The sequence below is a fragment of the Sorex araneus genome, chromosome 2 (genome assembly GCF_027595985.1).
Source record: "Sorex araneus isolate mSorAra2 chromosome 2, mSorAra2.pri, whole genome shotgun sequence".
NCBI classification, from domain to species: Eukaryota; Metazoa; Chordata; class Mammalia; order Eulipotyphla; family Soricidae; genus Sorex; species Sorex araneus.
The window spans coordinates 341,982,707-341,996,976 of NC_073303.1; the positions used below are offsets into that span (position 1 = coordinate 341,982,707).

The 14,270-nt window shown below is 36.5% G+C and overlaps 1 protein-coding gene across 1 annotated transcript in view; it reads left to right on the top strand.

Moving 5' to 3' along the window:
- Window positions 1-5,473: 5,473 nt before the first annotated feature.
- The window catches only part of DSG1 (desmoglein 1), a 33,086-nt gene continuing 24,289 nt past the window's right edge, over window positions 5,474-14,270 (top strand). Inside the window, exons 1-3 of the mRNA XM_004606038.2 lie at window positions 5,474-5,521; window positions 13,775-13,810; window positions 14,049-14,180. Of these exons, the coding sequence (XP_004606095.2) occupies window positions 5,474-5,521; window positions 13,775-13,810; window positions 14,049-14,180 (216 nt within the window). The remainder of the gene's footprint in view (window positions 5,522-13,774; window positions 13,811-14,048; window positions 14,181-14,270) is intronic.

Genomic DNA, 14,270 nt, shown 5'->3' on the forward strand with positions numbered 1-14,270 from the left:
GTAATCTCTTATACAAGAGACTTAATGGCTCCATAGGTGAGATACAACAATTTTCACTAAATTTCTTACAAGGAAACATTATTTGATCATTCTATTAGCAAATTATTGATAACAAGTAAAATAAAATAAATTATTGAGGGACTGCTATGGGTGGTTGGGAAAACTAGAGACAATGGTTGAGGGAAGGTGTAATGCCGGTGGGATTGGTGTTGGAATATTGAATGCCTGTAACAAATCATCATGAACAACTTTGTAAATGGCAGTGTTTATATAAAGTCTAAGGGGAAAATTTACACATATAGCCCTTACTAATTCCATTCAAACTCCAAAATATATTAACATGGAATTGCTTTAAAGGTGTTATTTGGTGAAACATGATTGTTACCAAATGAGATCCAAGTATAAAATAAAATTTAATGTAATAAACTTTAAAATGTCATGCATCTTTAAAAATAATTAAAAATTACTATATATCCTATAAAAATTAACAACAGCTATCTGGAAGTTTTTCTATACCCTCTTTGTTTAAATTGCATGTGATTTTTACATGTTAAAAGAAATATCAGGGTTGGAGAGATAGTATAAAGGCTCACATGCCTGCCCTGAATGCAACTATAGATGTAACACTGTTCAAATCCCAGCACCACATATTGGTCGTCTGATTATCACCAGGTCTGGCCCCTCAGCACAGAGCCAGATGTGAACCCTGAGCACTACCAGGTGTGGCCCAAAACAAAAACAGAAAAGTAAATAAATACTCTTTTAGCCAATAACCTCTACCTATATACGTTTTATGTGACTCACTAAAAAATCATCATCATCATCATCATCATCATCCCATTGATCGTTGATTTTCTTGAGCGATCTCAGTAACATCTCCATCCGTCCTAGCCCTGAGATTTTAGAAGCCTCTCTTTACTCGTCCTTCCCAATGGTGCTGCATTGGAGGCTTTTTCAGGGTTAGGGGAATGAGACCCATCATTCTTACTGGTTTTGGCATATGAATATGCCACGGGGAGCTTGCAAGGCTCTCCAATGAGGGCAGGAAACTCTTGGTAGCATTCCAGGTTCTCCGAGAGGGAGAACTAGGTTATAAGATGTCTCTTGCCCCCGTACCCAGCTGTCTTCACCAGGGCCCCTCGGAGGGGTGGGTTGAGTTTTCTTCTCAGCCTAAAGCAGAGCCCCAGCAACCAAAGACCTCCAGAACCCAGCCCCTCTCCACACGTTTGGATGAGTCTCACACATGAAGGGACTGGCAGAGGAACTCAGGTGTGCAGGAACTGGGGCTGAGATCTCCAAGCCTGCTCGGATCGGGACTGGGCCTCTTCTGCCAAGATCCCCTATTTCCATGTAGCTAGACAGTCACATCCAGAAACTGTCCCCCCCCCACCCCGTGCCATGTAATCCCATCAATGGCCAACATCCAGATATAAGAAAAAGTGCATATGAAAAAGTGTTCATCTTCACTCATAATTAGAGAAATGCAAATCAAAATAACAATGAGGCACCATGTCATTGCCAGTGAGAATGACACATATAAAAATAAAAACCTGGAAATAGCCAGTGTTGGCGGGGTTGGTTCCAATCAGTAGATGAAAGGAACTCTCATCTACCATCAGTGGGAAAATTTTCTAGTTCAATTTCTGTAGAAAGCAAAACAGAGATTTCTCCAAAAACTAAACCAGAAGTCCCAGACAATGCAGAGATGCCATTTCTTGGCATTTATCCCTAAAACACAAAAACATTCATTCCAAAGGATATATGCACGACTAAGTTGATCACTGAACTTAGTACAACAGCTGGGGTAAGGAAACAACCCAAATGCTCAATGATGGATGACTGAATCAAAAAGCTGTGGTCTTATACACACAACAGAATACTATGCAGTCCTAAGAAATGACATAATCATGCCATTTGCAGCAACAGGGATGAAACCAGAGGATAAGATGCTGAAATAGTCTGTTCTAAACACTTGAATAAGGGACTGGAGAGATAGCACAGAGGGTAGGGCATTTGGCTTGCATGCAGCTGACCCAGGTTCGATTCCCAGCATCCCACATGATCCCTGTAACACTGATAGGAGTTATTCCTGAATACATCACCGGGTGTGACCCAAAAAGCAAAAAAAAAAAAAAAAAAAAAAAACACTTGAATAATTGAAATCACTGGATATTGTAGGAACATTAATAAGGAAGCAAAGACCAAAAGTTATTTTCTAATATCCTTAACATGTGGACCTAATTTTTTCTTTATTTTAATATTGATTCTGATATTTCACCTGATTTTGATTGTTTGGGGTCACAGCCAGTGGTACTCAGGGGCTATTCCCTGCTCTGGGCTTGAGGGTCACTTGAGAAATCATGTGGCACAAGGTATTAGATCCTCCTTAATGCAAAATATGTGCTTCAGTCCACTGAGCTATCTTTCTGACATCATTTTATTAATTTATAAAGTAATTTGTATAGCTGACTAGGGTAGCTGAGACAAATATATGAGATTAGAGGTTCACCTCTGACAATAAAGCATATTCCAAAAATCTTTCTCTGAAACACAGGAGTATAATGAATGTTGTGTAAAATAAGGGGGGTAGTGAATTATTTAAATTATACTTAATAAATTTCATATCAGTACAATCTATCACCTTCAGCAAAAGGTGCTGGTTGTTTTGTCTTTAGAGAAGGTATTTTAGTATCCAAAGTGTGAACAATATAGACACAGGCTGACAATATGGAATTTGGGATGATTTATTAATGAGAAGGGAACTTTTCCCAGGAGACACTTTTTTAATCATTTTGAGGAAATTTGTCAGCTTACTAGGAAAGTACCAGGCAGAAAAATTGACTCCAAATTTTATAAAATTTCCAGGAAATGAGAATTGTTGGCAAGCATATGAAGATAAGCACTAAACAATATTCGGAATAGGAACAGCAAGAAGTGAGACTAATTAGAAAAAACGAACAACTTGCATAGCACAGTTATGGTATAGCATGGTGGAAAGTTATAAATGAGAGATCACTGAGAAAATGTGACTATGGAAATAGAAGGGGGGTGGATATTTTCACTCATTGTTATCACAAAGGTGTGTCAGTAGGGAGTCAGGAAAAGAAACAAGATCAACTAAGAAAATTGGAAAAAATAAGGCAATAAAATCAAAAGGTGCTGCTCAGAAACTGAAAGCTCATACCCCCTCAGTTTAGGAAACAGGAGGGAATTAATTAAAGAGAGTTGAGTTTATAAAAATCAGTAGTTAAACCTTTGAATATGATAGAAGATAATTTTTAGATATGGTACTCTAACCTCTTTGCATGTGAAATGTGGTAACCAATAGCCACCAGTGGCTATATGAATTTAAATTAACAAAAATAAAGTTAAACATTCAATTCTTCAGTCACATGAGTCACATTTCAAATGTTTTTTTCACATATGACTAATAGCTACCACACTGAACAGTACAGACAGAGGAGACTTCCACCAGAAAGTACTTTTGAACAGGACTGTGCCCCTTATATGAATGCAAGTAGAAATTAGGGGGAAAGAAAATAGGGAAAGAAACAAAGGAGGAGGGATGGTGACTCATAAACTCTCTTTCCCATTTGTACTTAATGTCATGACTGCCCATGGACAGTTGCTCTTTGCAACACTGGGTCTTGTCACACCCCCTCTCCAGAAAGCTGTCAGAGAAATTAAGACTGTTGAAGCAGAGTACTGAGTTAAGGGTGGAGTCAAGGCTGGGCTTGGAGACTGGTCATTTCATGGATGAAGAGAATGTGTGCACACCAAAGCCCTATGCCCATAATTCATTTAGTTAATAAAATATCCAATTGCCACTGGAAAGTTCAAGATTAATTTGTTCGGTTGCTTTTTAATCTTGGCAGCCAATGAGACTTTAATCACTCATGAGCATACAAACCCACTACTAATACATTGCTCAGACTAACTCATACAGTCATGTTCTTCCTTGAGTAAGACAATGATAAATATCATCAGTCTCTCTCATTTTATTCTATTTATGTGCATCAACCAATTCATACCGTAAGTATGAACGTTCACTGCAAGTCATATAGGCAACCTGTCTCTGTCTCTCTCAGCTCCATGATGGGTGCATGAAATTAAAATAATGTTGAATGACCATCTTTGCAGCAATGACATTTCAAATGTGCAAATGTAGAACCTCTGACCTTCAGAGATATCCTTTATTTCTTGGGCATTGTTAGCACCCAATTGCCAATCATCATTATTTCATCAGAAAGGTCTCTTGTTCCAGCTGACATTTTGAACCCAATAGCTGTCCTCCCACTCACAATATTTAGACTGGACATTGCCAGCTGAAGAAAGATATCTCAGGAGCATGTTCAAATGTTGGCTGTGAGACTATTTCCTTTCACAAACCTCACGGATTGTGTTCAGTTTCTCATTTGCATGTGTGGGCAGCCATTTCTTTAGTGTGTTCCCCATGTTCTAATTGGCTCACCATTCAGATTCTTGGCTCTGTGCTTGGGAATCGTCATTGACTTTTAACCCACCTCACCTGAAGAACAGCTTTCTGTGTGTCCAGAGTATTTCAGGCACTGATCCTACTTTAAAACTTATCTACATTATTTTAATTAGTGGCTCTGATTGTTTACTTTAAATCTGACTTAGTACTAGTTTAGATTTTGCCTTACTGCATTTAAGAAGAGCAAGAGCTTAAAGAGAAAAATGCTATGGAGAGAAGACATTCACTGAGAGAAAAGGGAAGTTTCTCTGGATTTAGACTGGCCACTTGTAGGGACGTATTACTAACGCAGAGGATCTTATAAATAGTAAGTATCATAGTTTTACTTCTTGAAATTAATGCTTTAAAAAAATCCTCACTCAATATTACCAAAGGTCCTACTTTTCAAACAACTAACAAAACAACTTTGAAATGCTTAAATGCACCGAAATGGAAAGTTTATAATTTTCCAACGTGACCTGAGGGTCTGGCTATGAGCCTGGGCTGGATAATCCTCTTTGAATAATAAAAGCATCCAGAATACACTTTCCTTTATTCATATATGAGGAAAAGTTAAACAACTTGGAAATAAAGCATCAGGTAAAAAGCTCCAATGAACTGCACAACACTTCACAGTTCTGACCATTTTCAATGCCTGCCACTGTAGGTCTTCAGCAAAAGAGTAAATCTTTTGTACCCAACAGAAGAGATGCCTTCCTACTGGGAGAAGGGTGTGTCCCTAAGCTTTTACCTGGAGCAATGATGATCTTGTCAAGCATTTCAGTGAGACCAGCCCAAGTTTTAGGGTGGGGATCTGGACTGGTTATACGTACCTTCGGTACTTCTCTCGGAGAAGGCAGAAACACCTCAAAGCCTGCATGTAAGAACATCTACTGAGAAATTATTTTAATCAGACACCAGTTGAGCGGGGCAAGGAAAAAGAACAGAGAAGAACAAACAAAACTCCCGTGGTCTTGGATGTAAAGGAACCCGGCAGCGATGGACTGGCACATCTTCAGAACAGCTGCCGTGCTGTTCATTTTCCTGGTAGGTGAATTCTGTTAAAAACCCTTTATAGTCATTCTCAATGTAAACAAGGGAGAACTGTTTAGAAAACGTTACTAGTCTTTTTCTAACCTAAACCCATTAAAAAGTTTATGTTAATGACAAGGTGAATTTTACGAACGAGATTTTTACATACTGTTTCTCTCTTTAATTGAAGACTCAAAGTCATATTAACGCATCAGCGTCAACTCATCATATCACATCCCTGACACCCAAGTCATTGCTAAGTCATGCTGGGAATATACTGAATTTGGGAAAGTCATGTCACTATTCGGTAGCATTTTTCTATTCAAATTCTCACTGAATTTTAAAAGCAGGTGGGATTCTAATTTACTGCCTCAAGTGTGTCATAATTTTCATTTACATAATTTCCCATTCTTAGAGTATTTCTGCCAGCAAATTCACAAGAACTTCTAAAACATCAAAATAGAATTTATATAGATTATAATCATCGCACTGAGTGGACAGACCTCACAACTCAAATGACTTTATAGGTCTCATGTGTGGTTGTAGATTCGTGTCACTGATATTGAAAGTTATACACTGCAAAACTGTGATTTTTATTAAAACTATATTTTATATTTTTTAAATCTTGGCTTGGGAGATTTATAAATAACATAGATGAAAGAACGGCTATAATTACAGGGTGCATATAATTATAATGATACTGGATCTTACTACTGGAAAGTCAGTCATGACTGTAATGTAAAAGTTAAACATTTGATAGTCCAACAAAGGTAATGAAATGCTTTATCGTTGTTCCCCTTACATATTATTAGTTTTCTCTTTTTAGAGATAATCCTAAAAGTAATGCAAGCATGTTGCTTTGATTTCACTATATAGAAAATTTTAAGTCATAGTTTCACTCACAGTAAAGTTAATATAATCCAGAAACAAGTGCCAGGTAATTTGCCCTTCGATTTGGCAGGATTTAGAGTTGCAGTTCATGTTTGTTTCTACTTGCTTAATTTTTTAACTGGATTGTTGGGTTTCTATAATAACAAGCTGTAGGTTTTGTACAAAGTATGGTGGTCAGTTTGATTCAGTTTATTAACTAAGAGAGGTTATAAACAGTGGATTTATCCATAAACGAGTGTCAATGAGATGGAAACTTTAGCTCTAAGCTGTCTTTCAAACATTAGCCTTATTTCATGGACTTTTAAAAGGATCTTTAGAATCAGATGATACCAGATATTAGGGTATGACAGGGATTCATGATCAGTGTGTCATTAAGCATAGGTTTATTTATATTGTGAACTAACCAAGCATGTGTAAATTTAATCCATGAATGCCTATCATAATGTTAATGTTTATTTGAAGTATTTTATTGAATATATAAGAATGTTTTATGAATATGTATAATTAATTACATCCTATAAAATTTCTTTGAACAAACACTTTCTAATTAGTCAATCCTTAGTAAAATGTATCATTTTATTAAAATCATGTAGCCTCTTCATAAGAGAGGTTTCTATACTGTCTACTTTATATTCTGAGTCCAGGTAATTTTTTATTTCTTTATTAGTGGATTTTTTTATTGCTTTAATTTAGAACCAACCACAATTTCTCCTAGGCATTCTTAAGACTCTTTCTCAAAGAAATAACAAATCAAAATGTTTCAAGCTCATACTATTACACCTGTTTTTCATAAAACACTTCTGTTCCTAATGTTTGAAAAATTGCTTTTTATTTTCACCACTGATATTTTCAAATGATCTAGATAAATGTCCTTTGGAATAATACAATATGACTTTTTACTTTACAATACTCTTGTCCTTAAAAATTACTGCCATTATAAAAAATTCTTTCATGTAACTTTATGCTACTTTTCCTATAAATGTTTGCTTTCATACACACACATACACATACACATACACACACATACACACACAAGTGCATGTATGTACATTCATTCATAAAGTCTTTGTAGTTTTCTTTGCTCAAAATCAGTATTAATCTATAGTAGAGAGCAAGTTTGGGCAATTCTGAAAACTTTAAACACATTTAAGCCCTGCTATCTTTAATGCAAATTCATTTAAAATTCAGGCAGTCATTCATGTTGTATAGTCTACACAATATTCTAAACATTTTAGACTTTATTCAAATTAGTGAGGTAGATCAGGGCAAAGAAAGCTGACAAACCAGCTCTTACAGAGACCAAGATTGCCACATGACTATTCATTATTTAGAAAGACACCTGGACTACATGTACCTGTTAAAACACTTCAAGTCAAATAGATGCTATTAACTCTGCGTTTCTTTTTCTTTTGTTTCAAAGAAATTAATGCCTGGGGAAATGAGGGTTTAAATGGGTTAAAGTGTATTCTAGATTAGAGAAAAAATGTTACCTGTGGACCAAACAGAAAAATTCCTATTAAGTAGTTGTGACTGTGGGAAAGAAAAAAATTTTAAATATTTTCATATTTCTAATTATTTCTAAAAATTATTTATAATTTTGTCAGATCAATTACTCAACTGAAATCAGTATAAATTTAAGCTATCTACCACAAAAAAGATCAATTTATAGAACATAAACCTAAAGAATAAATCTATTTTTATCTATTACCAAGAATGATCTGATTTCTTCATTTTGTCATATCAAACTTTTACTTCTTCTCTAATTTTTCTTTCAAAGAAAGCACTTAATCATTTGACAAACTAGTTCCAAACCAATTTGAACTTAGCTGAAATTATTTGGGACATAAACAGAATTTTTCTATCTATTTCTCAGCACTGAGAAATTTTTTATGGACAAAAATCCATAAAAAAAATACATGTGGCTATATAAACCATCTATTTATTTTAATCAGACATCTTAAATTCCTATAACTGTATTCACTGATACTTATAATAAAAAGACTAATGGACCAGTTCAGACCAAACCAGATGAGCAAAAGAAAAGATTTATGCTTTCTTGTGCACATATTCTGAAACATATTATTGAACTTTACATATCAGTAAAATATTTTATAGAGAATGAAAGCAGTATTCCTGTTCTCTGGTTCAGTAAAAGTTATAGATTGAATTTTGATTACATTATTTTCACTTATACTGTGTTCTTAGCGGCTTTATTATATCAACACAAATTTAGGACTTACATCTTTCATCATTATGAACATAGAGAATATAAATCATCATCATTTAATTGGTTTGAGTTGCCACAAAGTAAAATTATTTTACAGATCTGATTTCAGTAATAATAAAATGAAAAAAAATACCCTAAAGTTATGTAAAATGTTGTCTTGAAAATCTGAAAACTTGACCCATAAAATATTCATCTATTTGAGTATTCACTCTTTTCCAGTACACGTAGGACATACATCAAGAAAATTTTAATCTATTTAACAAGTCTTATAAATCTGGAAAACAGCACTCTTCCTTAGGCCCAGAATTTAACTTCTGAAACTTTTTTCTCTACATCATTCAAGGACTTTGCTGCTGCCTATCAAACCAACTCCAAGTTCTCATAGGCACTGCCTGCCATATAAATAAAATGTATTTGGCTTTGCAGCTAAAATTACTGTGCTCCTATCTGTAAGGAAACACCCTGACAGAATGCAGGACCATGCCATTCCAGCTGGTTAAGCTTGACATGCAAATTCCCTTAATGATCTTAGGTGTCTCAACCTAGCTTACATGCCAAAGGCTGCCAATGCCTGTCCTCAATTGGTCTATGAAAATAGTGTTTCTTTGAACAATTTTCCAGTAAAAAAACCTACACCACCACAAACTGATGCGAGACTAATACTCACGAAATCAGTTGACTATAAGTTATTTGAAGGTAGATCTTGCGTTTGGTTCACTTTTGTACCCTTCATAGTGCCTTGAATTACTTCAGGATTGCTCAGTAGATGGCAGATCTATATATACACAGAATAGAGGCATCAGAGAGAAAATTTGGATAGTTTGTTTATATTCTTCACTCCTTGTGTACTCCCAAAAAGAATACCCAGGCTCCAGAAATGAAAATAGTCATGTTGAATTTCCCAATATTTATTTATTTGGGTGGTTTGGGGCCGCATTTCATGGTATGCAGCAGCTACACCTGGCTCTGTGCTCAGGATTGAGACCATATACGGTGCCAGGAATGGAGACAGAATCAGCCACTCAGCAGGGAAGAGCCTGGTACTACCACTCCAGGCCTCCCTACATTAATTTTTTTGGCAGAATGCTACACTTACTTTACATTTTCTCTAAGGATTACATTAATATTCTTATAGCAAACACACTTTTAAAGTCTTCATTCAACTTTGGATTCTTTACATTTTCTCTAAGGATTACCTTAGTCTATTTAAAGCAAATACCCTTTTAAAGTCTTAGTTCAACCTTGGATTATTATAATGCACATTTGACATGCATTTGTAAAATAAGTTTTAAAAAGTGAATAAATAAAAGAAATTAAGCTACTGAAATGCCATTTATAAACTAATGGGCTTTATTCAAGTAATAGAAAGGAAAGATCAAAGGAGGTTTAAAGAGACACACGGTGTTCTATTTTACCTTTGTTTAAAGTTTATCTTTTAGGTATCTATAGCAGTTAAATACATTAGAATGAGTACATAGCAAAAACTGCCATGTGACTCCTGAAGACAACCTCACTAGGGTTAGATTCAAGTGGTCTTCTTTATAAATATTATTTTGCCTTTTTAAGACAGTTTATTCTATAAAAAAGAAATTGAAACTTCAATAAAAATCCCAAAGCCAAAATAAAGACAGTATTAAAGTACTTACATAGTTATTGAAATCACCCCAGCAATTTTGGGTACTGTATCTTTCAAAAAAATAGAAATAGAAATGAAAGGGAATTCATAAAAAATAACTTCAAGTGAATTAATTGTTCTCTTAGAACCTTTAAGTTTGAAAAGGTGTTCATTTCATATACAGGTGAGTAAGCTGAGGCACAGAATGACGGGCCATCCCAATGAAAACTGAAGTCTATACAACCCAATTACTCTGAGATCTATACAACCCAGTTACTCTGAGATCTATACAAGCAGATTACCCTTGTTCTCATTTCTCAGTGAAGCTCCATCAGAAAATTCCAGTACATTTCCTTCAAGCTCCCACTCTTACTCAATGGCTAGAGTGACAGTACAGTGCGTATGGCGCATGCCCAGCAAGCCGCTGACCCAGGCTCATCCCCTACATCCCATGTGGTTCACTGGGCTTCACAGTGAGTGACTCCCTAGCACAGAGCCAAGAATAAACCCTAAATATCACAGGGTGTGCCCAACCCCCCACCACACACACACACACACACACACACACACACACACACACACACACACACACACAAATTCCTCTCATACTCAGACAATCCTCTCTCCTTTTTTAAAGTCCTTTTTGTCTACCCTTTGTCTTCTTCATCACAACACTCCACCAAGAACAACCTTTCTGAACTTCTCTTTCAAATAAAAATCTCCTACTTTCTATAGAAAGAAGAAAGACAAAGAAATAAAGGAATCAAGGGGGGAAATAAGAAGATTTGGAAGAAAAGTAAGAGGGGAGCAAGGGTCCAGGGCCTAGGGTACCTCAGAAATGTGGAATAGTACAACAGAAATGTGAGGAGTCGAATAGTTATATACCCAAACCACAGAGTCAATGACACTGAAAACATGACAGCCAAACTACAACAACCAAACTTTAAAATATACTTGTTGTGGGGGTGGAAAAGAATGTGAGAGCTAGTGGAGAGAAATTGACACCAATGGTGGGACTGATGCTAGAATGTTATATGTTGAAAATTCGGCCATCAATCAAAGTTGTTTAGTAAAATGTTTTAAAAATTCTCCTACTGTTTTCTATCTCCACTTTCAAATACCCGTGTGTCCAATTCCCCAAACAGTCCTTAGATGCTAACTCTAATTCTATTACAAATAACTTCTTACTGCTTACCACCAATGAACTTGAAAAAAATTTTTTTTGGTTTGTTTTATGGACCACATCTGTAGATACTCAGGGGTTACTCCTAACGCTGTGCTCAGGAATCATTCCTGGTGGTGCCAGGGATTCAACCCAGGTCAGCCACGTGCAAGGCAAATGCCTAATCTAATGTACTGTCTTTCCATCTTCCCAAATATATTTTTTAATGGGGAAGCCACTACCAAGCAATGTTCAGGGGGCCTCAGAGGCCCCTCCCATTGATTCTGATTCAACTGGCTCAGCTTGTTTGGTGTAAGGACCCAGGGATCAGTGCTACTGAGCACTGTGGTGCCAGGGGCTCAGCAGGCCTTGCTGGCAAAGCTCAGAGGCCTCTCGGACCACACCTTGTGGTGCCAGGGAAGGGGGGAGGGGGAGGGCAAGTGATAATGGGGATTGAAATGAATTAGGCTCCTAAATAGCCCTTAAACCCTTTAACATCTCCCTGGCCACAAAAGTCATATTCTTTTATGCTCTCTTCCATCTTTGCCCTCTTTTTTTTTTCTGTCACAAAAGGATTATTTTAACCATCTGAAAACTCTCTGAACATCTGAACACAAAAAAATCTCAAGATTCACTCTACTCAAAAATTTCATGTCAGTGCCAGGTCAGCAAGTAAGGCATTTTGCCCTGTACACATCCGACCCGAGTTCAATCCCCAGAACCATATGGTCCCACCCCCTTCCCCCCCTCCATCCGCACCCTGAGCCTGTCAGGAGTGACCCCTGAGAACAGAGTCAGGAGAATGCTCTGAGTACCACTAAGTGTGCCCCTCCCAAACAAACAAAAAGCCCTTAGTGTCATCGGATATTTGTTTATACCCCCATCTCTTTCATTCCTCTTTTCCTCCAATCACACGATGTTATATTTTCTTCTAATTTTTTTCATTTTTCTCTTTTCCTTGGCTTCTTGTTTTTGCCATTGTTTTTAGATATCGAGATGTAGGAATTCCCCTTGTTTAATTCCCCGTCATGAGATTGTTCCCTAATAGTGTTGACCCTGGTGGTTGCCCTACCCCATAGGGCCTGCATACCAACGTCTCCGTGGGAGCTTGAACTGAACCACCAGCCGGGTTGGTCAAGTGTTGCCAGGAATGGTCCCCTCATCCCCCCCAGTACCACTTGGGAATACTTCTCTCGCCCCCCCCCAAAAAAGATATTTCATGAGATTCTTGCCTATTTCTTTAAAATATTTACTCTGACACCCCATTTTTTTCTCCTTTTTAACTGAACAGAATTTCTCACTTGCTCTTTCCCTGTTTGTCCACTTCTCCAATTAAGCTCCTCCTCATCGCTGCCTGACTTAATCCCAAAGACGCAACTGTACCTAGTCTGTACTTGCCGCCTCTTCCCACCACTCCCACTAATTGCTGCCAGAGTAATTTTTTAAACTCATTGGTGTATCATGCCTTTCCCATGATCAAAAACTTCAACATTTTCCTGCAGGGATTTGGAGCTAGAATTGAAAAGGTGACTGTGTATAATTAGTCTGCTTCTGTCATTTTACAAACGAGAAAATTAAAGCCCCGTGGATTTAGGAAGTACATTGAAAAGTTTTCCGACTCTACCAATGGTTCCTTTGTCTCATTATTTTCCCTTTGAATGTCTAACTTTGTTTTAGAGTTTGTTCTTAACTCAGAGTGAAAGATATCAAGGTTATGTCAACACAACGTATTTTTCAGCAGACTTGGAAGTTTTTTAATTACTAATCCAGTTGAGAGCCTAACACTATGGTGAAACCTACTTGGTATTCTGCCTAAGTTACCTCTCATGGGAAAAAGAATGACCCAGCTTCATAAAGTTGGGAGATTTCTTAGTCATCTGACATCATTCTCCAAAACAAACAGCAAACACTGAGTGTTCAGTGTGGCTAGGGAAGTGTAATTGAGATAACAGATGCATACACGATTCTGTAACTATGAAAAAAATAGCTTCCAGACAGCTAAGGTATCCCCACACCACCACCTCACCCCTACACATGAGAGAGGACAGAGAGAAAGAGTCAGAAAGATAGAGATAGAGAAAGAAAACAATGTACGTGCTCATAAATCCACAGGTAGCAAGAAGTGCACATCTGCATTTACTATCATAAATTCTGAACCCAAGAAGGACTTAAAAATTAACATTTCAGTCACTTAACCAAAGCATTTTCTTTTCTTATCTATATTGATATTATTTTATTGATATTTCTTTAAACACATTAGTGACAAAATAGTGTTAATGACCAAAAACTTTAATAATTTTAAGCAACTGAATATCATGCATTAAAAGTATTTACTTAAAAACTTAACAATATGTATAATGTTATATTTTATAGGTGGTGGTGGAAGTTAACTGTGAATTCCGAATCCAGGTAATATAGAAAAAAATCTGTTTTTTTAATTAAAATGAGGAAAGTGGGCTGGGACTAACAATATATGTCCAAATTTTTTTCTCATTTTTATGATGCTATGTTAAAATGGATTGCAAAAGTTGCCAGTTTCTTAATAAAATGCTCATCCTAATATAATTAATCATTCCCCCACCTCCCACAAAACACAAATTATGAATAAAAAATTCATATATATTTTTAACTTATCTACCCACTCAAGGTAAGAGATTATAACGCTAAAAATGGCACTATCAAGTGGCATTCCATCAGAAGGCAAAAACGTGAGTGGATCAAATTTGCTGCAGCCTGTCGTGAAGGAGAAGACAACTCAAAAAGGAATCCAATCGCCAAAGTAAGTATCAACCCCCAATAGATTGGATGGGGCTAAACTTTATCATTCAAGAGAACCAAAGTTTTAAAATATTTTGTAAACATATTTCAC